This window comes from Aspergillus pseudotamarii, assembly GCF_009193445.1.
Source record: "Aspergillus pseudotamarii strain CBS 117625 unplaced genomic scaffold BDV38scaffold_19, whole genome shotgun sequence".
In the NCBI taxonomy this organism is placed as follows: Eukaryota; Fungi; Ascomycota; class Eurotiomycetes; order Eurotiales; family Aspergillaceae; genus Aspergillus; species Aspergillus pseudotamarii.
The window spans coordinates 364,446-383,299 of NW_022475033.1; the positions used below are offsets into that span (position 1 = coordinate 364,446).

General features: G+C 48.4%; 5 protein-coding genes across 5 annotated transcripts; 1 reads left to right on the plus strand and 4 right to left on the minus strand.

The window, feature by feature from the left end:
* Positions 1–358: 358 nt before the first annotated feature.
* BDV38DRAFT_61288 (uncharacterized protein) lies at positions 359–783 on the minus strand. The gene has a single exon (XM_032063634.1). It carries the CDS (start codon positions 627–629, stop codon positions 396–398), a length of 234 nt encoding a protein of 77 aa, XP_031914893.1. The 5' UTR covers positions 630–783; the 3' UTR covers positions 359–395.
* Positions 784–6,107: 5,324 nt separating this feature from the next.
* On the minus strand, positions 6,108–9,648 carry BDV38DRAFT_61297 (uncharacterized protein). Its single transcript, XM_032063635.1, has one exon. The coding sequence runs from the start codon at positions 9,390–9,392 to the stop codon at positions 6,819–6,821; it is 2,574 nt and encodes an 857-aa protein (XP_031914894.1). The 5' UTR covers positions 9,393–9,648; the 3' UTR covers positions 6,108–6,818.
* A 749-nt stretch (positions 9,649–10,397) lies between these two features.
* Positions 10,398–12,002, minus strand: BDV38DRAFT_61302 (uncharacterized protein). The gene is made up of 4 exons (XM_032063637.1): positions 11,563–12,002; positions 11,334–11,497; positions 10,991–11,280; positions 10,398–10,927 (listed from the first exon to the last, which is right to left on the minus strand). The coding sequence occupies exons 1-4, from the start codon at positions 11,748–11,750 to the stop codon at positions 10,745–10,747; spliced, it is 825 nt and encodes a 274-aa protein (XP_031914895.1). The 5' UTR covers positions 11,751–12,002; the 3' UTR covers positions 10,398–10,744.
* On the minus strand, positions 12,003–15,725 carry BDV38DRAFT_61301 (putative ubiquitin conjugating enzyme). The gene is made up of 2 exons (XM_032063636.1): positions 15,421–15,725; positions 12,003–15,362 (listed from the first exon to the last, which is right to left on the minus strand). The coding sequence occupies exons 1-2, from the start codon at positions 15,581–15,583 to the stop codon at positions 12,256–12,258; spliced, it is 3,270 nt and encodes a 1,089-aa protein (XP_031914896.1). The 5' UTR covers positions 15,584–15,725; the 3' UTR covers positions 12,003–12,255.
* A 485-nt stretch (positions 15,726–16,210) lies between these two features.
* BDV38DRAFT_61379 (uncharacterized protein) lies at positions 16,211–18,739 on the plus strand. Its single transcript, XM_032063640.1, has 6 exons — positions 16,211–16,408; positions 16,466–16,542; positions 16,602–16,752; positions 16,809–17,344; positions 17,405–17,542; positions 17,594–18,739. The coding sequence occupies exons 1-6, from the start codon at positions 16,325–16,327 to the stop codon at positions 18,639–18,641; spliced, it is 2,034 nt and encodes a 677-aa protein (XP_031914897.1). The 5' UTR covers positions 16,211–16,324; the 3' UTR covers positions 18,642–18,739.
* The last annotated feature ends 115 nt before the right edge of the window (positions 18,740–18,854 follow it).

Below are 18,854 nucleotides of genomic sequence, written 5' to 3' on the forward strand. Positions count from 1 at the left end.
TGAAACGATATTGATAATAGGAAGATGAATAGCCACCCTGGGGAGACACTGGTGTCTGCGGCAGATCTAATAGGCAAGTCGTCGGGCTGGCACCCTATGGAGATTTAGTCCAAAGCGGAGAAATATCTGTTATATCCGCTTTCTTCAGGGGCTGTCCATGCCCTTATTCCATGATGGACCAACTATCAGCATGAAAGAAAAGAGGGAGGGGGGGAGGGGGGATGAGAAGGTTAAGGGCCACCACGAAAGTAGTGCAATATTAAAACTATTATTTTTTTTTTAATATTTTCTAAATTTCTAAAATGGGGATTGAAACTAAACTACCGACAATGGGCGAGTGGACTGTGTGGTGTGGAGTAGCACCTCTCGCATCCGTAGGCCGCGCAAAGCTTTTATTAAACTCTGATGGGTTTAGTTATCTCCGCCTCGACCAACAATTCCTTTATGAAAGGGACTGTCCCCACAGGACTGAGCGGACTAAGGAGCAGTAAGTTTACTGACTGAACTTGGAACGCCAGTACAGGGGCAACCTTCTGGACGATCAAAGATGAAGTAAAAAAAAAAACCCAATGGACTGCTGGGCCCTGGAGGTGGTGGTTCCTAAAAACTCTAGACACGAGAGGTTCCATGCCAAGAGAAGTAAGGCCACGAATGTGATTCCGGGTTGCGGGGGAAGGCTCAAGGATATACGTAGTAAAATTCCTTGGCTCTCGTAATTCCACGTTAGATAACCTTCCCACGAGCTTACCGGGGTTAGGTTACCCATTGAGAATAAGAGCAAAAATGGCAACCGTTGACCCAGATGGGTTCCAAACAGCCGTCGTCTGCAATTCGCCGCAGCTGCAGGGGCTGACTTGGGCCCATTGTGACATAAGTGGACTTCTACCGAGTACCGACCACAGGCAGAAGCATAGTATTGCACGGAAAATCTCAAACAGGAGTAGTTCAACTTTTGCCACTGGTCCTCCGTGGCAGACACACAGACACCGGATTGGACATTAGGCGCATACCTAGTGCGTTAAAGCTGGAAATTAGCAAGCATAGGAATCAACCGCCGCAGGAACCCCGCAAAGTTTCCCAGGTCAAGCATAATGAACGTCTCGCTCCTTTAGTGACAGGGAGATAAGACTTCTCCGTGGAACGAAAGAGGAGAACCCCTAAACAAAATTGCATTAGTGTTGCCGAGACTGAAGGGAGAGAGACAATTCCAGAAATCCAACCGTCTCGAAACTCTCAAGACCCGCTACGTCGATCGTTGTGGGTAATAAATACCGGAGATCCACAGAGAAATGGAGCATTGCTCTGTAATCAGGTATCATTCATTCCGTGTGCTTGTGTAATAAAAACCTGAGAAGGGAGAAAGAGAAGAGAAGACCTCCGGAGTTGACTTTTTCGTCTGTGGTTTTCTTCTTGTCTTTGTCCACTCGCCCTCCCAACTATAAGCCTGTTTCGCTTCAATAGGCAATCAGTGAGAACTATTGGATATTACGTCTAGGTGCGGCTCGGTGTTGTCGGAGCGGGCGCACACCGACTAAATTTCTGGGCAGATCTTATCGACAGTCAACAGCTTGCGGGCAATATCCGGACGCGAGAACCAATGTTGCGCACTGCGATGCAACTTCAACGGTACTAATGTGTGATTGACCTGGGAGCAGTGGTTGTCCATGGCAAGGAACCCCAGAATTGCCGGGTGATTGATTGGTGTACCTAGCCCACTTCCCGCTACAGACTCTCCTCCGGTATGAACTAGCCACGCTCTAGACACGGTCCGTACTAGTATACTGTAGTGCATACAATAGTAACAATCCATCCCTGCAGCAGATGATCGCCTGTTGATATCTGTTGGTTCAAGAGGACATGGTATAATCTTAAAATGCAACAATATCCTACGGAAGGACGATAGCGTGGGACAAAGAAACCCCAATAATGAGGCTGCATGTGATGGCTCATAGTTTGAAAACCATCTGGACAGCACTCTGTACCATATGAACTCAACAATCAGACGAATTAGGCCTTCATATTGTAAAATGTAATGAGGATGAATGAGCATGTGAATGGTATAGGGATGACAATGGGAAGTAAAGGCCTATCCCCTCCATTAGCCACGGATTGACACCGGTCGAAGTTGAATTCCAAATTGCTTGTTGATGCTTAGTTCTGCTTGTTAACCATTAACATGATCGGGAACGTGACCCATCCAATTGCCGCATGACATGAGGCTACTCTCAAATAGGCCTAATGTGTTTCTACGCTTTTCGGTTCCATTTCCGGATTGGGCACGGAAGCACCAGAACTGGCTTCTGGTCTTATTTGATCCTTTTCGATCGTAACTTTCCCTTCTGGGTTTAGTTCCCTGTGACTCTCCTTTTCGCCTTCCTCATCATTTCCCATAGCCTAATGCATATGCAAACTCCATGTGGGTTCAATTTGCCATATAAACTTTTTACCAAATGATCATCACAGGCATACTTAAAACTCCAGGGCAGTAGAATCTGGATGACATTGATTTTCAACACCCTCCCATCAGTACCTTCCGGTACAGCCTCACTGTCGTTCCTGCGGATACTTCACTCTCGGTGATAGGTGGTACGGAGTAAGGTATGGGGCACCTACCGTACTCCGTAGTCGTCATTTAATCATTACTAATTCTCCATGACATTCATTTGACTTTGGCTAATGTATTTACTACTGCGGATAAGTGCTATTTCAAAACCTAAACCGTCTCCCACCGGGCCGGGTGTCACTTTAGAGTATTGTCTCCATGAACCGCAACCCTCAACTTGGAAGCCATGGCTGCCACATGGCCGCATGCAGCTCATCATTGTTACCAGAAAGGAGAGCAACTCCTTGCAGGTACGAGCCAGCCAATAGCGCATTGACCCTGCGTGTTTACGGATGACTGTCCTGAGCCTCGGTACTTTGTCATTTTTTCGCCGAGATACCGTGTCACGCAGGGTTTGCATTATCATGCTTTGAGTATTGATTGGAAATTCTCATCAAAGATCACCAACAATGGTTGCCTGCTGTCCACCGCCGCGGTCCCGCGAGTTGAGAGTAGGGTTGATCTTTCCCCGAGTGAAATCTTATAGCTCCCTGAAACGAACCTAAATTCTTGCTTCTGGAACTTCAATTCTACAGCCACAGACGCCATCGATCAGCCATCTTTTGAGAGAATTCTTGAGCTTTGAAAGTAGCTTATACCGACCATGGGCAGCTTTTCCTTTTTCAGTTCACTCGCCGCCGATCTCATTTAATCGACCGCACAATAATGGCCAAACACATTCAGGGTATGCTTCACATGAAACCACGAGGAAAAAGACTTTATTTTCTACGTACTTTATTTCCCCACAGCTGAACATCATGGCTCTATGGAGACAGTTCTATGGATGAGTAGACCGAGACTTACACTATGACGGGACTAGAGCTCTGGGCAAACCTTGCCCTCCGAAATAAGCATTCTATCATTGCTAAATGCAAGGGATGTGCATGCCAATGTGCCTATTCGCATACTATATGTGAAGGATGCGGTTATCTTTGCGATGTTGTCATAATCTTACACTAAACTTTGTTCCACGTGAGGGGGTGGGACGTCAAAAAGAAAGCCCAGTTCACAAGCTTATTGAGTTAGCGGTAGGTACACCTTCTCTTGGCTGAAATTGCGGCTGTAGCAAGCAAATGGGACTACTGGAGCTGCTTTGGAACGCTAGATCTTCTTCAAATAAAATTCAAGCATCTCCTACTCATGCTATCGGTCCAGCGAGCCCGTGCGATAATGATTCAGCGGCCTGTCAGCGCACCGGCGTCCAGTTCAAATGCAGACCAAATACATATTTTCAAGTACATGACGATTTTCGTCAGGGACCACACCGAGTCGGTGTGGTCAAGGGTTTTCACTCATTCGTTCTGATATCTTGTCGATCCGGCAATTCGGCAGCTTCGCGCATTGGAACCAAGGTGGGCTATCCTCATGCTGGCTGGTATTGGTCGGAGTCAACCGGAAAGAATCCGGTAGTCCCAGACTAGCTGAAGACTCTAACAGCCAAAGCCCCTGCCGATACGCAGCGTTACGGAGTACCGTCGCAGCAACCGCGGTTCTTTATATCAACGGGCAAAACTCACGCATTCACCAATACGGCTGTACGCAAGAAAACAACAACTTTCTACTATGCCAAGTTTTGATGTAGTATCCTCGGGCGTGACCCGACATCCGTACCCTGGCTTTGAGGGAATTATTGCGCTTCTCGTAAGCTTTAGTGTCGTGTTTAAGGCCAGCCCCTGAGTATCTGCCCATGGATCCATCCAGTCTTGGCGTACCTCAATTTCACCCCCTCGATCTCTCCCGGTCCCAAACTTCCGGCCTCCGTTCCATGGACTTCCACGGTTCCACCGGGAAGAGGTTTCAAATGATTGGTACAAAGTATATAAGTCTATATGTGTCATGTCCTCTCCTCCACCCTATAGCCATGGGAAGAAGAAAGTTCTTCTGTCGATACCCACTCACGACCTGCCGTCTGCATTAGCATTGCGCATGCTTGTTCCCATGGGTGCAACGCTTTTTGACCCGCGCTGAACAAGGTCTGTAGCCGTCCGTTGGCTTTTTTCTCGACGGGTCAGATGAATTTCATGGAAGTGTCCACTGAAACGCACCATGCAGCGACTGATCTGCGCAGGGATCGTTCCCTGATGATTGATCACATTCCTTTGATATTATGAACAAATTCATTGGACATCCCTCTCATCCTTCCGAGATCCTCCTCGATGCATTGCACGTGCACCTCCATATCCACTACTGCATCTGGGGGATAGACTCTATTGGCTTTCAATGATTTTCATTGGGTTGGCAAAATTCTGGTTCAGATCTCCACAGTGGGAAATTTTCCCTACTTTGTGGTTTAATGGTTCGCACTCAACAGCTCACTCCAACGAGGAGATAAACTTCCAGATCTCGCACCCCCTATCTCACCATCTCAAGTTCTCGGAATCTTCTCTACCGAGATTTTACCAGATCCGAACCCAAGATTGCGCCCAACGACCAGAAGTTGTGAAGCTCCTCATATTGAGTCCGATACTATAATGAAAGACAGGCTCACCGATATCCAGTATAAGAGTAGAACGACGGGAACGGGTGGAAACCCGGTTATAGCGCGCGGCACTTGCAAAAATTTTCAGCTGCCCTGCCGTAGATACCTTCATGCTTTGTTGCAGTTCGCCCACGAACCATGGTTTCAGACGGCACATACCGCATCGGAATGAACAATATCAAGGTAACGAAGGGGAGACCCAAACAAAAAAGAAAAAGGAAAAGGCCAAGAGCTCTGACATGCCAAAGCAAGGTATCAAGACGTTCAACAAACCACACCTCACATATCAACCACCTAAACTGCATAGAACGCATAAAGATTACTAACAAAAACAAGAAGCATCCACAAATTATTTAAACCCTTGTGCAAAATGCAACCCCGGAAATAACTCCAATAGTCCAAAACTAAGTATCTTATTCTCCAGAAGAGCCTCGAACACGTATTTCCTAATTTAGACAATAAATAATTTAGCCTTACGCCATGGATCTGCTAGGCAGTATCTCCCAAGAAACTATTTTCCTCCTGCGTTCAGAATACTACCTTAAGCACAACCAGCTTACCAATCACAACACCTACTCACCCAACAACGATAAACTTGGGGAGAAAAGGACTCACCCCGTCTTGGCAATATCCACCCAAGCTCAATATCAAACACACATCTCAGAGAGAGAGTAAAAAAAAAAAAAAAGAAAAAGACTCATCCCCTCTTCGCCCCATCCACCAAGCACCCACTCTGAATGCACTCAATTCCCATGATTAACACATAACCAACCCAGCGAAAACCAGACCCCAGCACCGTCGATCCAAATTTCCTCGTCTTGTGGAACTCATTTTGGAGTCATGGAAAATCCTGATAGACAATCTAATCGACGGATCGTCGACTTCTCCAACTCTGCAGAACAAAAACAATGGGTTGCCTTACTCTTTCAGTCTAGCGTGCAGCCCATGTGTTGTGGGTGGGGACATGGGATACGATGATTGGGGATTTGGAATTGGACCATAGGGGCCACCTTCGGGAACGTGCTTTGTTTCTGTGTTTCTGGTCTTTTTTTTCCCGTTGCTTCTGTTGCTTGAGGTAGGTTGCAATGTAGACTATGTAGATTGACCTGCATGTATTGGAATATGGGGTCTTTCCGTTTCGTCATACTTGGGGCGAAGGTGAAAAAAGGTAGGTTTTCTTGTGGGAACTAGGGATGACTGGGATTTGGGATCGAGTGGATAAGTTGTGGTTTACTATCGTGTGCTAAAGGAGATGTCTCGGGGGAATGTCTTGATTCCCTGGTGTTTAATTGTGATGTGCGATGTGTATCTCAAGTTTTGGGATTTTGTTGTGTTGGTTTGGTCTATTGATTGCTGTTCTCCTGAAGGTATTCTATCTTTGCTAGGTGCTATCTCGTACTAATATGCGGTGCTGGTGATGGAAGGGGTAAAGTAGAATACAGTAGCATTAAGAATCATGTCAATCTGTACCAATGTACATACAAACAACGAATGAATCTGTACTGCGACTTACACACGTAGTAATTCAGTAGTATCAGGAAAATTCTCATGAGCTGGGTTTCAATTCATTTCATCACGTTTCGTGGATTCGTGGCTCAACTATTGCTCATCAAGGTCGTAACGCTGGAAGTATTTAATGAAGACTGAAAAGAAATATCATGCAATGGGTTGTAACAAGATTACTGGTGAGCTCCAAAATAGGAAATGGGGTAGGTCTTGGTTTTTCCTGGTTCAAGGTCATCTCCGTTTGGAGCCTCGATCTCGTCGGCTGTCGTATGTGTCTTGTTCTTCGTCTTCCTCTTCGACTGGTGCTGGGGTCCGTCGTTCGTTGCGGCGCTTGGGTCGCCTTCTGCGGTTGGAGCTGATGTTGCTGGCCGAGTCATCGGGGGCCAGGGACCGGTCATCATCCAAACCGTCGTCTTCGGTGCTGTCTTCCCATGTGCCGAGTCCGGATGCTGGAGTGCCCAAGCGAGCCTCGACATATGACCCGCGGCGTTGCTGGTTGGCTACAGACAAACCGGCACCACGTTCTCGAAGTGCTCGACGGACGACCTCGGCTTTGCAATGGAGTGCCTCGAAGGCGTCCTCTAGAGCTTCCATCCCGAGATAGATGTCACGCTCGATCTCGGCTAACGCTGCAATTTCCATCTCCTCATCCAAGGCGATGGGGCCTCCAAAGTTTGCTGGCGATGAAACCCTACCGTGTGGCTGGCTGGCTGGTCGGGAATTGGGATCCATCTGGCTGGGCGTCGGCCCTCGAGAAATGCCACCAGGGGTGAAAGGAGTATTTGATCGGCTGCTGCTCCATCGTTGCGGCGTGGACCCTGTAAAGGAATCCTCTGCACCACTGCGGAGGAATCCATCAAATCTGCCTGAGATCAGAATATCCCATTCGTCATCACTGATAGCTGCAAGTGTCGCGAGTACATGGTGAAGTTCTGGATGGTTCAACATGTATATGGCAGCCTCCGGGTCCCGGGGCGGGGATGGCAGTCGATAGAGACGTTGTATAGCCAGAGATGACGAAATTAATGCCGGAGGCCGTGGCGGACGCTTTCCGTCTGGTTGAGGCGTAGGAGAGCCAGCCGGAATGCCCAGTAGCGCCCGGAATAGAGGACGTTGTTCAGGCCCAAGGTGTGTCAGGATAGCGAAGGTGAGGGTTTCATCATCTACCTCATCCGGTGCATTGGTGGCCTGGCTTACTTGCTCACTAAGCCATTTGTCGACGGTCACTTTCGTCTTGCGCGACTGTCGCATGAAATGTTCTCGGTATTCCTCTGGAATGTCGATGTCCATCTTCTGCATGGGAATGTGTTCATCACCCGACATGTCCGCATCGTTGACTGACAGTGATAGCATGAAGGGTGGCCAATTGGGTAGCTCTTGGCGGCCGGACACCAACTCCAGCACCTCACCCCAGCTGACCCCTGACGGATGCTCTTCAGGCTCGAGCTCCTCATGAACACACATTAAGCAATTACATGATTCTGACGAGATGTCACGGGCAAAGACAGCTTCAAGTCGGTCAAGCAGGCGACGTGCGACCGATCGGTATCCGGTCGCAACTGCCAGCGAACCATTCTTAGCCATCACTTTGTGATAATCCTCGAGTATACGGCTGAATGGGTCAAAGATCTTGGACGCTGCAAGCTGAGGCTGGAACGGTTGGTAAGATGGTTGCTCCGGTGTACCGGCAGCGAGCAGGAGGGCCTTTGGTACTCGATGGTCAAGACCACCGTTCTGCAGCAGGTAGTCAACTCGAGGGATGGTAACTGGCATCTCTGGCGGGGGAGGCGGCGGGGGAGGGGTGCCATAGCCCGAGTTCGACGTGGGAGGGCGACCATACTCAAACGCGAAGTCCGCAGAAGTGCGACTACTGGGCCGGTGGGACATAGACGACCGTGTCTGGTTCCGAGAAGGCGGTTTCTCTGGACTCTTCGGCTTGCGAGAAGACGACTGCTGTTGTGCAGCAATAGTCGCATCGGACCCATTTGCCGATTCGGAGCCAACGTCGCGAACGGTCGCGGGGGATCGAGGGGGAGACACTACCGGAGCAGCACGACTAGAGGAGGATCGTTTGGGTAGTGCGGCTTCTTCCACAACTCTTGATTTTGTAGAGTTGCGACTCGCTGTCCGGGCGGGAATGTCCTTATCATGACTAGACCTTTTCGTTTTGGAGGATGGAGTGTCTGCACGCATTGTCTTATTTGTCCTAGACTCATCATCCCTTTTCGACCGCAGACTTGACGACGACCTGGTCGATTCGGCTCGGATCCGAATCTTGGCCTTCCCATCTTTCGGTTTCTCTTTATCTTCTTTGTCTCCGACCGTGCTTCCTTTGCGTGAGTTCTGATCGACACTGGTCAGCGGTGGGCTAGGCGGTGCATGATGATTATCGGTGCGGTGTTGACTATGTCGCTTCCCCCCGTCTTTATTTTCTTCGGTTAGATCGGTCGGGTCTGGGGTAGGAAGGTCCGGTTGGGCCACAGATTCTCGACTATGGGCTTTGGAGAAAGTAGGATACGGCAAGCTGGTCCTCGACTCGAGGAAGGAAGCCGTGACAGGACGGCTGGCACTGTCAACACCCGGCATGGAGGACCGACGTTGTTGGCGGGAGCTGGTGGTCGTAGGGGTCGAGGAGCGGCCCGTCGGGGCGTCTCGATCGTGTTCCTTGGTTGAAGAGCGGTTGGACCGACCGTGGGACGAGCGAGGTTTGGATTTTGTTTTGGAAGAAACGGTGGAGGACGACGACACTTTGCGCTCTCGGTCCCTGTCGCGATCTCGGTCATTTAGTCTGATGGGTAGAAACATGACGTGGGATAAATGGGTTCGAGTGAGGTGGAGGGGGAGAAGGGAATTGGTGGAAAGCCACAAGTAGTGTCGTTGTGATATTCTTTTTTTTTAAAAAAAAATCGAACCACTTTTCTCCCCCTGCAGTCTTTCTTCCCCACTAATCGTCTAGTTACCTCGTAGATTAAATCAAGATAGAAGGAATAAGAGGCTGAGAAGTTAACTCTCTGAAGGCCTCTCGGAAGTGTGTCACAAGCGGAAGGTTGGCGATCGCTCAGGTGATTGATCGATCCAGGGCCGATCAATGGGCTGTGTTATGTAGGCAGTAACACTCAAGTTGTAGGTAGTCTCGTCTGGCGCTTAAGAGTGCGTCCAGGAATGCGCGTCTCACTGGTCGAATGCCAATCACACGGCGTTTGAGTCACTCCAGGAAAAAACCGGTTGAGGGGCATGCGACATCCCGTCGCAAGGACGATCTAAAAAAAGAAATAAGAATCGAGCAAGGGAATGGATAAATGATTGATAAATAAGGCTAGGTCGCACAAAAGGATCGAGAAAGATCGAGAAGACAATCAGGAACGGTGCATAAAGAGAGAGAACTGGAAAAAACACCGGCCTTACTTTTGCGGTGAAGAGTAAGAGGTTGGACTTCCCCGCAGGGCTGGTCGTCTTTAGAGAGTCTGACGTGGTGGGCCTGCTGCATGGAAGCCCAAAGATGAGTCGATCATTTGACGGGAACTAGTGAGTGGAAGAGGGCAATTGATCTTAGTCCAATGAGGACATCAAGCTTAGGCTTAGAAGAACAGTTGCGAAGGGGAAAAGGGAGTACCCAGTCTCATATCGAGAAAGTTATCCTTTGTCGATGTGTCTGGAGATGTCATCCTCTTTAGTGCCTAAGGCAGATGCTGGCTTGCCTTAGGCTGCAACGAGACAACAATGGTACTGTGTAGCTACACTTCTTGGACAATCTATCCACATAGACGACTAAGGGTACCATAGTAGGAATATTTCAAATCCGAATAAGGTCTTTTCGGAAACAATGATCACAATAATGTCCATCGACTTGTCGACAAACTAACTCCATATCCATGCGATCCGCCAATGTCTAATCCCACGTAGTCAGACCATTCGCAGCTTTATTTACTGGTGACATTTCCAGTATCAGATTCCCATTCTTTTCAACGGCCACTCCGCTGCAGCGTGCAGTTCGCATCATCTTCTCACTAGCTCGAGCTCTATGTCCTGTCTGACGATCCCATACCCAACCTTCCTTAAGCCACATCCACGTCAAATATGCTCGCAGTTCCTTGCCATATGGCAGAACTGATTTCGACTCCGTAACTAATTCGGACATGCTTTTGCATGAAGGAAGATTAAGTGCTTGGGGTAAGCCCCATGCGGTCTAGGTTAAGCGCGGCGATTTTGCGCAAGAGATCGATGGGGTGGTCCAGCATGCCATTTGGGTTTATGTTAGCGTATGGGCTTCCAGCGAATAAGTCCTTTCGGCAGATGCTGATGCGTTGATCTTGGGAGTTGGAGGGCGCTGGAAAGATGGTCTATGCAGAGTTAGTCCTGAAGCTATAGATGTCAATACATCTCAGGACTCGAATAACACCCACATGTATTGGTCCTTCTTGTACTGGCATTCCATCGCAGTCCAGTTTAAAGACTTTAATAAAACCGCTAACATGATAGTAGTCCGAGTGTCTTGTCCATTTGACAATGAATACTCGCTTGACCGCTCCATTGCCACCTACCAAGAGAAGATTCATGTCGTTTTCGAGTGCGGGACTAGACTCCGCCCAACCACACTCCATAACGAGCGTGGGTATCTTGACGAAGATGGACTGAATAAAAACGTCTGGTTCTTTTCTACTTCCACGGTATCGTCCTTCACGGAATTCCAGAGCTACCAAAATCAGCTTCCAGTTTTTATCTGGGGAGGTAGTGTTCGAATCATACTTGCACCGTGGTATGCATGAAGATCTAGACACTCATCTAATGTTATTAGGCTATTGAGATGCCAAAGCATTTGGCACTGCGCCTGCCATGGCTCTATCGCGTTGTGTATATAAGAAGGCGTAATGTGGAGAGTAAAAACACCGACTTTGGAGTTAAAAGACTTTCTAAACCAGGATTTGGAATTAAGTAATGATATACTGTGTATCGCGAGGAAAATGCTTTTACTTACCTTATGGTTAGGTCCTCATGCTGAGTCTCGAGAAAAAGCCATGCACTTTCTACCCAGGTAGGCTGTAGACCTTCGTACACGAGAAAAAGTTCAGGCTTTGCGTCCCCGATGCTCCTTGTCAAGTGATCAAGAAAATCAGGATACTGAGAGAAGAGGGAAGCATTGAAATGCATGATCGATTCTGTCATTTTGAAATGTGTACAGGTTAATGTGCAAGAGCTAGAGGAGATTTGAGATAAATGGTGAGGGAAGTGTTATTATAAGCGGGTTGTGCACATGTCAGGGTAATGTCAAGGTAATGTCATAGAGATCATGACCACGTCATCCAAGCGTACCTTTTGGACACAAGTCAGAAGACAGAAGTGAGAGTTCAAGGAGATATCAATGAGGTAAGTATGGCACACGTATCATTACTTGAAGCCCATGAAGCTGGGACTCAAAAAGCAGGTTTCAAAAGCATATCGTTCGTTTGCGGCATCTCTAATACGTTTTGAATTATGGCGTTTGACTGATTTAAGACCAGAAGTAGGATAATTAGAGAAGAAGCCGAGGCACAAGATGCAGAAAGTGAGAATAATCCCTCAATTATGATCTGGATTGGCAAAGACGACGCTAGGTTCCACACTCTGCTTTCTAATGTAGCGTGAAAGGCGATTTGGATGTACCACTGCCAATCGCACAAGCCCGTTACACCTACCATGAGACTTGCCCGAGGTCGTCAGGAATGTCCCACCCATGCAATTGACAAACTCTTGTATATGCAGCCACAGCTTCGCCAACAGAATAATCCTGAGTACTCCGTGGCTCGAGGCGAGCCGGTACTGGATCCCTGCTGGTCAGAGCCATGCGGACCTGCAGCAAGACACTTTCAATGCTGGATACAGGGGACCAACCTGAGCTCGTCAGTAGCTCCATGCACATCGCCCCCCCAGCCGTAACATGCCCCCCACCGCCCTTGCTAAAAGGTAGAAATCGCGGGCGAATAATGCGCACAAAGGGGGGTGACATCGGGAATTGAGGTGGAAAGCGCAACTCCATGACAATGGCTGTCAAACCGGCCGCCTTCAGATCCTTGGCCAGCGGCAGGGACGGTTCAAAGCTGTGTAGCTGCACAATCCACTGGTAAACGTTGTTCACGAGATTTGGATCAATATACCAGCCGAGTACATGCAAGGGCTCCCGTTCTTGCACTTTCAATGTGGCCTGGAGATGCCTTTGAAGAGACTTGGTCGCTAACATTGTGGCATACTTCGGTGGGCCAAGTAGCCGAACAGCAGACTCCTCCAGACTTCCGGGTCGAAAGTCAGTTTTGCACAAATCATAGACGGCCTCATTCGCGGCCTCGCCGTGAGTATTCGTGCTAGCTATAGTGTCTGCGTCGAGCAGCCAGTGATCATCAGCAACTGTAAGGACACTGTCGTAGTCATCATCGGAGACTAGCACCACATCATGAGAAAGCTGCCTTTCACGTGTACTTGCTGTTGTCTCTTCAGCATGCTGCTGACTCCAATGACTACTAACAGCAGAAATAGGGAGCATCAGAACTTGACCATTGGGGCCACAGGCCTCATGCTCAGGGCGCTGAGTATAGGTAATTGATGGTTCTAATCCCACGCTGTCCATCTTCAGAGAAATACTCCTATACCCAACGATGAGATACCTGGGTTGAATCCAATCCAGTTTGTCTACCACATAGTATCTGCTGTTGTGCACGAATTGCTCGGGGGCATTGACTACTTCATTCAGTGACAGGGCTCTGTCGATCTTCAGGATGCTGTTGCGCCAAGGTCTAGCCACCTGATCGCAAGTTGCATATACCAATGAATCTTGAAATCGTGGCGACATATAAACTCCGTGCCCCGAACTACGGCCATGCGCGATCGTTTTGAAGTGGAGCCCTTCGCGTAGAATGCTATGCCAGTTGTATACTGGGCTTCCATGCCAAGCAAATAGCGTTGGGTACTCTGCATTATGGGAGGAGGAAAGTGACTTTACTGCGCTGACAAAACGCTGCTCCTTATCTGGCGCACCTTGAGCGAGTCTGAACTGGGCATATCCTTTAAAGTCCGGGATTCGGTGTTCAGGATCGTCCTCGTACGTGATACACGATCGGTTTGATGCAATAATCCATCTAAGAACATAAAGCGCAGCTGGAGATATTCTATCGCTCCACGAAGCCAGCATTCTTTTAAAATTGCCGTTAGGGTGGCTCAAAATAAATGACCGCATTGAGTTAACGTCGGGAAGCGTATCTAGAAGCGTCACTATCGCATCGCATTTTGCACTGTCAGGCAAGTCGTCGAAGCATCCTTTGTATATCACAAATTGTACCATATCGCTCTCTTTGGAATTAATACCATGTTCGGTCGGTATTTCCATACTAACTGGAGGTGAAAGCTGAATAAAAGGGGGGAAATTGGCGTCCTGCACGCGACAGTGCCACTGGGGCCGGCCATAGCGAATATGTGCACCGGAGGGTACAATCGCAATCCAATCGCCCGGTCTCAATTCCGGTGTATCATGGACGTCAAGCTGCATTGTAGTTTTGTTGAGCCGTCCATGGTAGATCATTTGGCCGTTTTCCTCGCGATAATATGTAGGGACATTCATTCCAAGACCCGTGGGGAAGTCTTCCAGGTGGCCAGCCATTGCTCGAGCATAGGTAAAACTGACAAGCATATCCACGACAAGAGGCTGGGATGTTATCTTCCACTCCAGACTAGGCCCCATACCAAGCCTCATGTACTGGTACAGACACAAGCTGTTTGAGCAAACATAGGGCATAAGTGCCTCGAAGCCCTCATCGACCTTGCAATAACAATTGAGGCAGAACTCGGTGCACTTGACAAACCTCCGAAGGATGAATTGTATTGCAATCAGAGGAAGGGATAGTGGAGCCTTTCCTTCGGAGATATGGTCTTCTCGCAGGAACTGTGGAGTTGCATCGTTCCAAGCTTCTGGAACGAAGTACACTTCGCGTGCTACCTCGTCAGAATCTGGGAGCCTGCCTTGGCTGTTCTTCAAGTAAAGTTCGGCGCCGGTCCACGTGAAACCATGATGGAGACGATGCCGCACTAAGTCTATCAAATGGGTGTTGAGAAGTGTATGCAATGAGTCGCCAATAAAGAACGACTGCATATCCGCACCCGCCTTCTTGGTATTTTCTGAGATTTCGGTCTCTGTCGAAACAAAAGCCTGCGTAGCAGAAGTCAAGCTAGGTTTGTAGGAATTGCAAAGACCAACTTTCATCTGAATTAATGGTGTCTTCGGCATGGACCTGGATATTGCCTGGTCGAGGTTGCAGTAACCAAAAGGGTATCGCAGAAGCAAAACAAGATATTGCGATGGACGGACATTCCAGGCCTGCATGGCAACTTTGGAAATACCAAGCTTCGCTATTCGACAGGAGATTGAGACCATGAGAGATCCAGTTAGTTCCCCGAGGAAGCCTACTCGATAACCGGCCTGTCTTACTGCACTAATGTCTGAGCGTATTTGCTTCATCACCTCGGCCTTGTCCATCGACGGTGTAAATTGGGCGGTAGAGTCAATATCGAAGTCCATATCATCACCAGAGAAAATCTCACTTTCAGAATCATCCTCATAAAGGGGATCCAACGCAGAGTCCACCCCAAGCAAAGCATCATCAATGCTGTCACTGATGCATTCCAGAAACGGCTCAATCGCTAACCCCCCAAAAGTCGGTTGTAAACGTTCAATAGCCTTGGACACATCATCGGGAATGTTATCGCTCGCGGCGAATGTAAAGTATGTATGATCACCGGGATAGTCATCAGTGTCTGCCATACGTCATTTAACAGCAGTCGGTGGATCGAGGGGAAAGACAAAGGTTCATACCTAAGACCGATGTCTGAAAATCAATCGTCTGAGCGCTGAAGGGTGCCGTATAGGTAAACAGGACTGAGCCATGTTCTTCGCCCGCCCTAACACCTTTCAGATGGGGAAATCGCCCTGGCACCGAAGCTTGAATGAGATCCCTCTGGAACTCCTTGCGGGGCATGACCAATGGAGTGACGATGTGGGGCGTGCACTGATGCAGCTCAAGAGGGAATAAAAACCTGAGATAATAGGGTGCCTGGAGGGGAGCTTGAATAAGAATAATAAATAGAATATGAGGAAAGTGTGAGGTAGGTAACAACAAGAAATATTTCCGTAGACTAGTTCTGACTATGAAGCAATGAGAATCAGTCCCAAAGAAAGAAGCCACCGCCTTTACCTAGGTGCTGCCTGGTTACAGCCTTGCCCACGTGGAGTGTACATATGTGTATCCCATTTATCACCCACGGAGAATGTCTACTAGAATATATTCTCCATAAAGATATCCACCACAGAATGCGCATTATACGCAGCCGGTGGCCGTACGCGTAGTCAGTAATTTTCATGCGTTACTAGTTGTAGTGCAATGTACAGTGTCCATGGCCAAAGCAAGGATGTGTTGTATTACTAAGTTGTATAATCTTAGTACACCGCCAGATCTGCATAACAATGATCCACTTCCGGAACATTACTCCGTCCCGTCCCGAACCAACATCAATATTTCAATGCCATTATAAATCTAGCCGGCTAACTAGTCTAGTCAGCTATGCTCGGGAAATGACATGACGAAAATAACTTCCCAGAACGTTCCCCGAAACGCAAATTAACAATACATACAGCTGAGCCAACATTCGTGCGCCGTCTGCTTTCTTACTAGCCGTAATTCGCCGTTTGGTGCCGACTGTATACAGAGAGCGTATTCGACATGTACGCGACTGATACTCATCTACCGTTAAAGCGTAAGCGGATCATCACTTCATGTTCCGAGTGCCATCGCAGGAAACAAAAGGTATACCAAAAGCTGGTCTCCAATACTCTGTAACTCTGTTTAACTAATGTCATTCAGTGTGATCGGCAATCCCCATGTAACAATTGTTTGGCGCGAAACGTCGCCAGGAAATGTGTGTATAACGCTCTCCAAAAGTATGTGCGCTTGCGTCAATGGCTACCATAAAGCGTCGTTATTCTAATGCCGTGCGTAGTTCTGGCAAGGTAGCCGAACAACCAGAAGTGTTGGGCCCAGAACCCGGCGAGGATCGTGTGCCGGTGGTTCCAGCCGACAATGCTCAAGGCTCAGGAAGCCTCGGATACTCCTTGGTTGCTGGGAGTAACGCTTTTGTGGGATTGAAGGAAGTCCGTCTTCAAAGAATAAAGATCGATGGCTGGGAGTCGCCGCTAATAAACGATAGGTGCTACAAGACGAGGATGAGTTTCACCTAATTACATCTGCTTATAACCGTCCGTTCCGTTCACCAGTTTGGAAAACACATGCTCGCACACTGATATCACGGCTACCTTCGAAACCAGTACTGCAACAACTGGTTGATATATTCTTCTCGGAGGTAAATTGGCATTACTTTATACTCGAAAGATTCTACTTTGATGACCTCTTCTCCCGTTGGCAATCCATCGAAACGCGCCCGGTTGATTATCTTAGCGCCCAGGAGCTATCGATTGAGTTACAATACTTCCCAGCTCTCCTATTCCAGGTGGTTGCCCTCTCACTCCAATTCCTACCACCCGGGGCGCTCGCTCTGAGCCAGCTGTCATCGCCAGAACTTTCCTCATCATACAAATACAGTGAATCAGGGGATGAGCTTGTAACAGTGTTGGGTAGACATGGTGTAGCGCTCACCGCTGTCTTAGCAGACTTTCTGCGTGCGGCTTGGCTCAAGAATTTCGGAAGGGGTATTGAAGCATGGCATAGTGCAGGAAATGCCATCAGGTAAGCCTACTTCGCGCCTCCTTGTTCCCGGATCGATATCGAATAGTTAATATGATCAAGACAAGCACAGGAGCTTAGTTTGCACCGGCAACATGACATTCACCAATCAAGCCCAGATAGAATTGAACAGACACTGAGCTTGATATGGTATGAGGATTTCAAAAAGCGCGTTTGGATAAACTTGTTTGTTTGGGATAGGTAAGAAAGACAGCAGGATGTATGGTACGTTCCTAATTAGCTCATCTTAAGTCTCATGGCTATGATCCTTGGCCGCCCACGAACCATCCACCCGGACGACTGCGACGCCAAACCGCCAATCGACTGTAACATCCCCAAGGATCCCTCGAAGACAGTTCCAATGACGGTACAGCCGGGTGAATCTCCAAATGGGCCAACCACAGTATCAGCAGGCTTATTTCGATACGCATTAGCATGCAAGTTTCATGAGATGAGGGCCTTGAAAGCAGATAGACCCCATTTAAAGGACCATAATATTATCCAAGGCTTGCACGCACAGGTGATATCGTTGCTAGAAAATGTGCCACCATATCTTAGATTTGAAAATCCCGATATTTCTTGGGATGGAGAACACCCCTTTCTGCCTCAGCTTCGCGAAGAGGTTTTCATGACAGCGAACCTGTTTTTGATGACACTGCATCGACCACATATCCTTGCTAGTGCACAAAGCCGAAAGGCTGCATTGGAAGCGGCACTGGCCACGTTAGAATCACAACAGCGATTCTTCGGGCAAACAAGTGAACATCACTACCCCTTGTTTGGGCTTGCGTTCTACACTATCGACGCATCTATCTTACTTTCTGTCATCGTGGCATCGTACCCGCCGCACAGCCACGAACCGAGACAATACGTCTACCATGTTCTCCAGCAAGCAATCGATCGTTTATCCCACGTACAACCCTACAACTCAGTTGCCAGGTCAGGACTCGGTATTGTCCAGCGATGCTATGACAAGTTGAAAGAAGTCTGTCACTCCCCTATCAACAATTCCGTCACACCGACATCCTCGGTCGTGTCTCCTCGGTTCGAACTACAGAGTCTCCGCCAAGAATTGAGCCATCGGAATAGCATGCCGGTGAAAGACGTCCAAGCGGCACCTTCATCTTCTAGTGGGCCAGAAGGGCTCGACCTATTAGCACCTGGGCTTTCTTTCATACCCGACAGCTTTGGCGAGACTTACTGGCTAGACCAGTTAAACCTCATCCAACCGTCGCCCGTCGTTGCCCAGGACCCCGACATGTTTTGGGATTCCCTGTTATTTGATCGTAACATCTTTTAATGGAGTTCAACCTGTGTGAAGCCTACACATTGTACGATTTGCAATACAGGGTTGCTATTTAGGTGTGAAATCTGGGATAGCCTACAAGGGACCTACATAAAGCCTTGAAGCATCAGTGACAGCTACCACTGCCCGCTGGCGCTAAAGGTAGCACAATAGCACTTAATGGAAGCTTCCTCCACAATCCTGTGATGGATGCGATATCCTTTCAAA

What these genes read in the sequence shown, in the direction of transcription:
- BDV38DRAFT_61288 (XM_032063634.1), bottom strand. Translation starts at nt 629, where the DNA reads ATGGAACCTCTCGTGTCTAGAGTTTTTAGGAACCACCACCTCCAGGGC.
- BDV38DRAFT_61297 (XM_032063635.1), bottom strand. Translation starts at nt 9,392, where the DNA reads ATGTTTCTACCCATCAGACTAAATGACCGAGATCGCGACAGGGACCGA.
- BDV38DRAFT_61302 (XM_032063637.1), bottom strand. Translation starts at nt 11,750, where the DNA reads ATGACAGAATCGATCATGCATTTCAATGCTTCCCTCTTCTCTCAGTAT. An exon ending in CATGAGGACCTAACCATAAG is followed by an intron (nt 11,498 to 11,562) that starts GTAAGTAAAAGC and finishes ATCCTGGTTTAG; the next exon opens with AAAGTCTTTTAACTCCAAAG. An exon ending in TCATGCATACCACGGTGCAA is followed by an intron (nt 11,281 to 11,333) that starts GTATGATTCGAA and finishes TGATTTTGGTAG; the next exon opens with CTCTGGAATTCCGTGAAGGA.
- BDV38DRAFT_61301 (XM_032063636.1), bottom strand. Translation starts at nt 15,583, where the DNA reads ATGCCCCGCAAGGAGTTCCAGAGGGATCTCATTCAAGCTTCGGTGCCA. An exon ending in TTTTCAGACATCGGTCTTAG is followed by an intron (nt 15,363 to 15,420) that starts GTATGAACCTTT and finishes GACGTATGGCAG; the next exon opens with ACACTGATGACTATCCCGGT.
- BDV38DRAFT_61379 (XM_032063640.1), top strand. Translation starts at nt 16,325, where the DNA reads ATGTACGCGACTGATACTCATCTACCGTTAAAGCGTAAGCGGATCATC. An exon ending in GCCATCGCAGGAAACAAAAG is followed by an intron (nt 16,409 to 16,465) that starts GTATACCAAAAG and finishes AATGTCATTCAG; the next exon opens with TGTGATCGGCAATCCCCATG. An exon ending in AGTGCAGGAAATGCCATCAG is followed by an intron (nt 17,345 to 17,404) that starts GTAAGCCTACTT and finishes AATATGATCAAG; the next exon opens with ACAAGCACAGGAGCTTAGTT.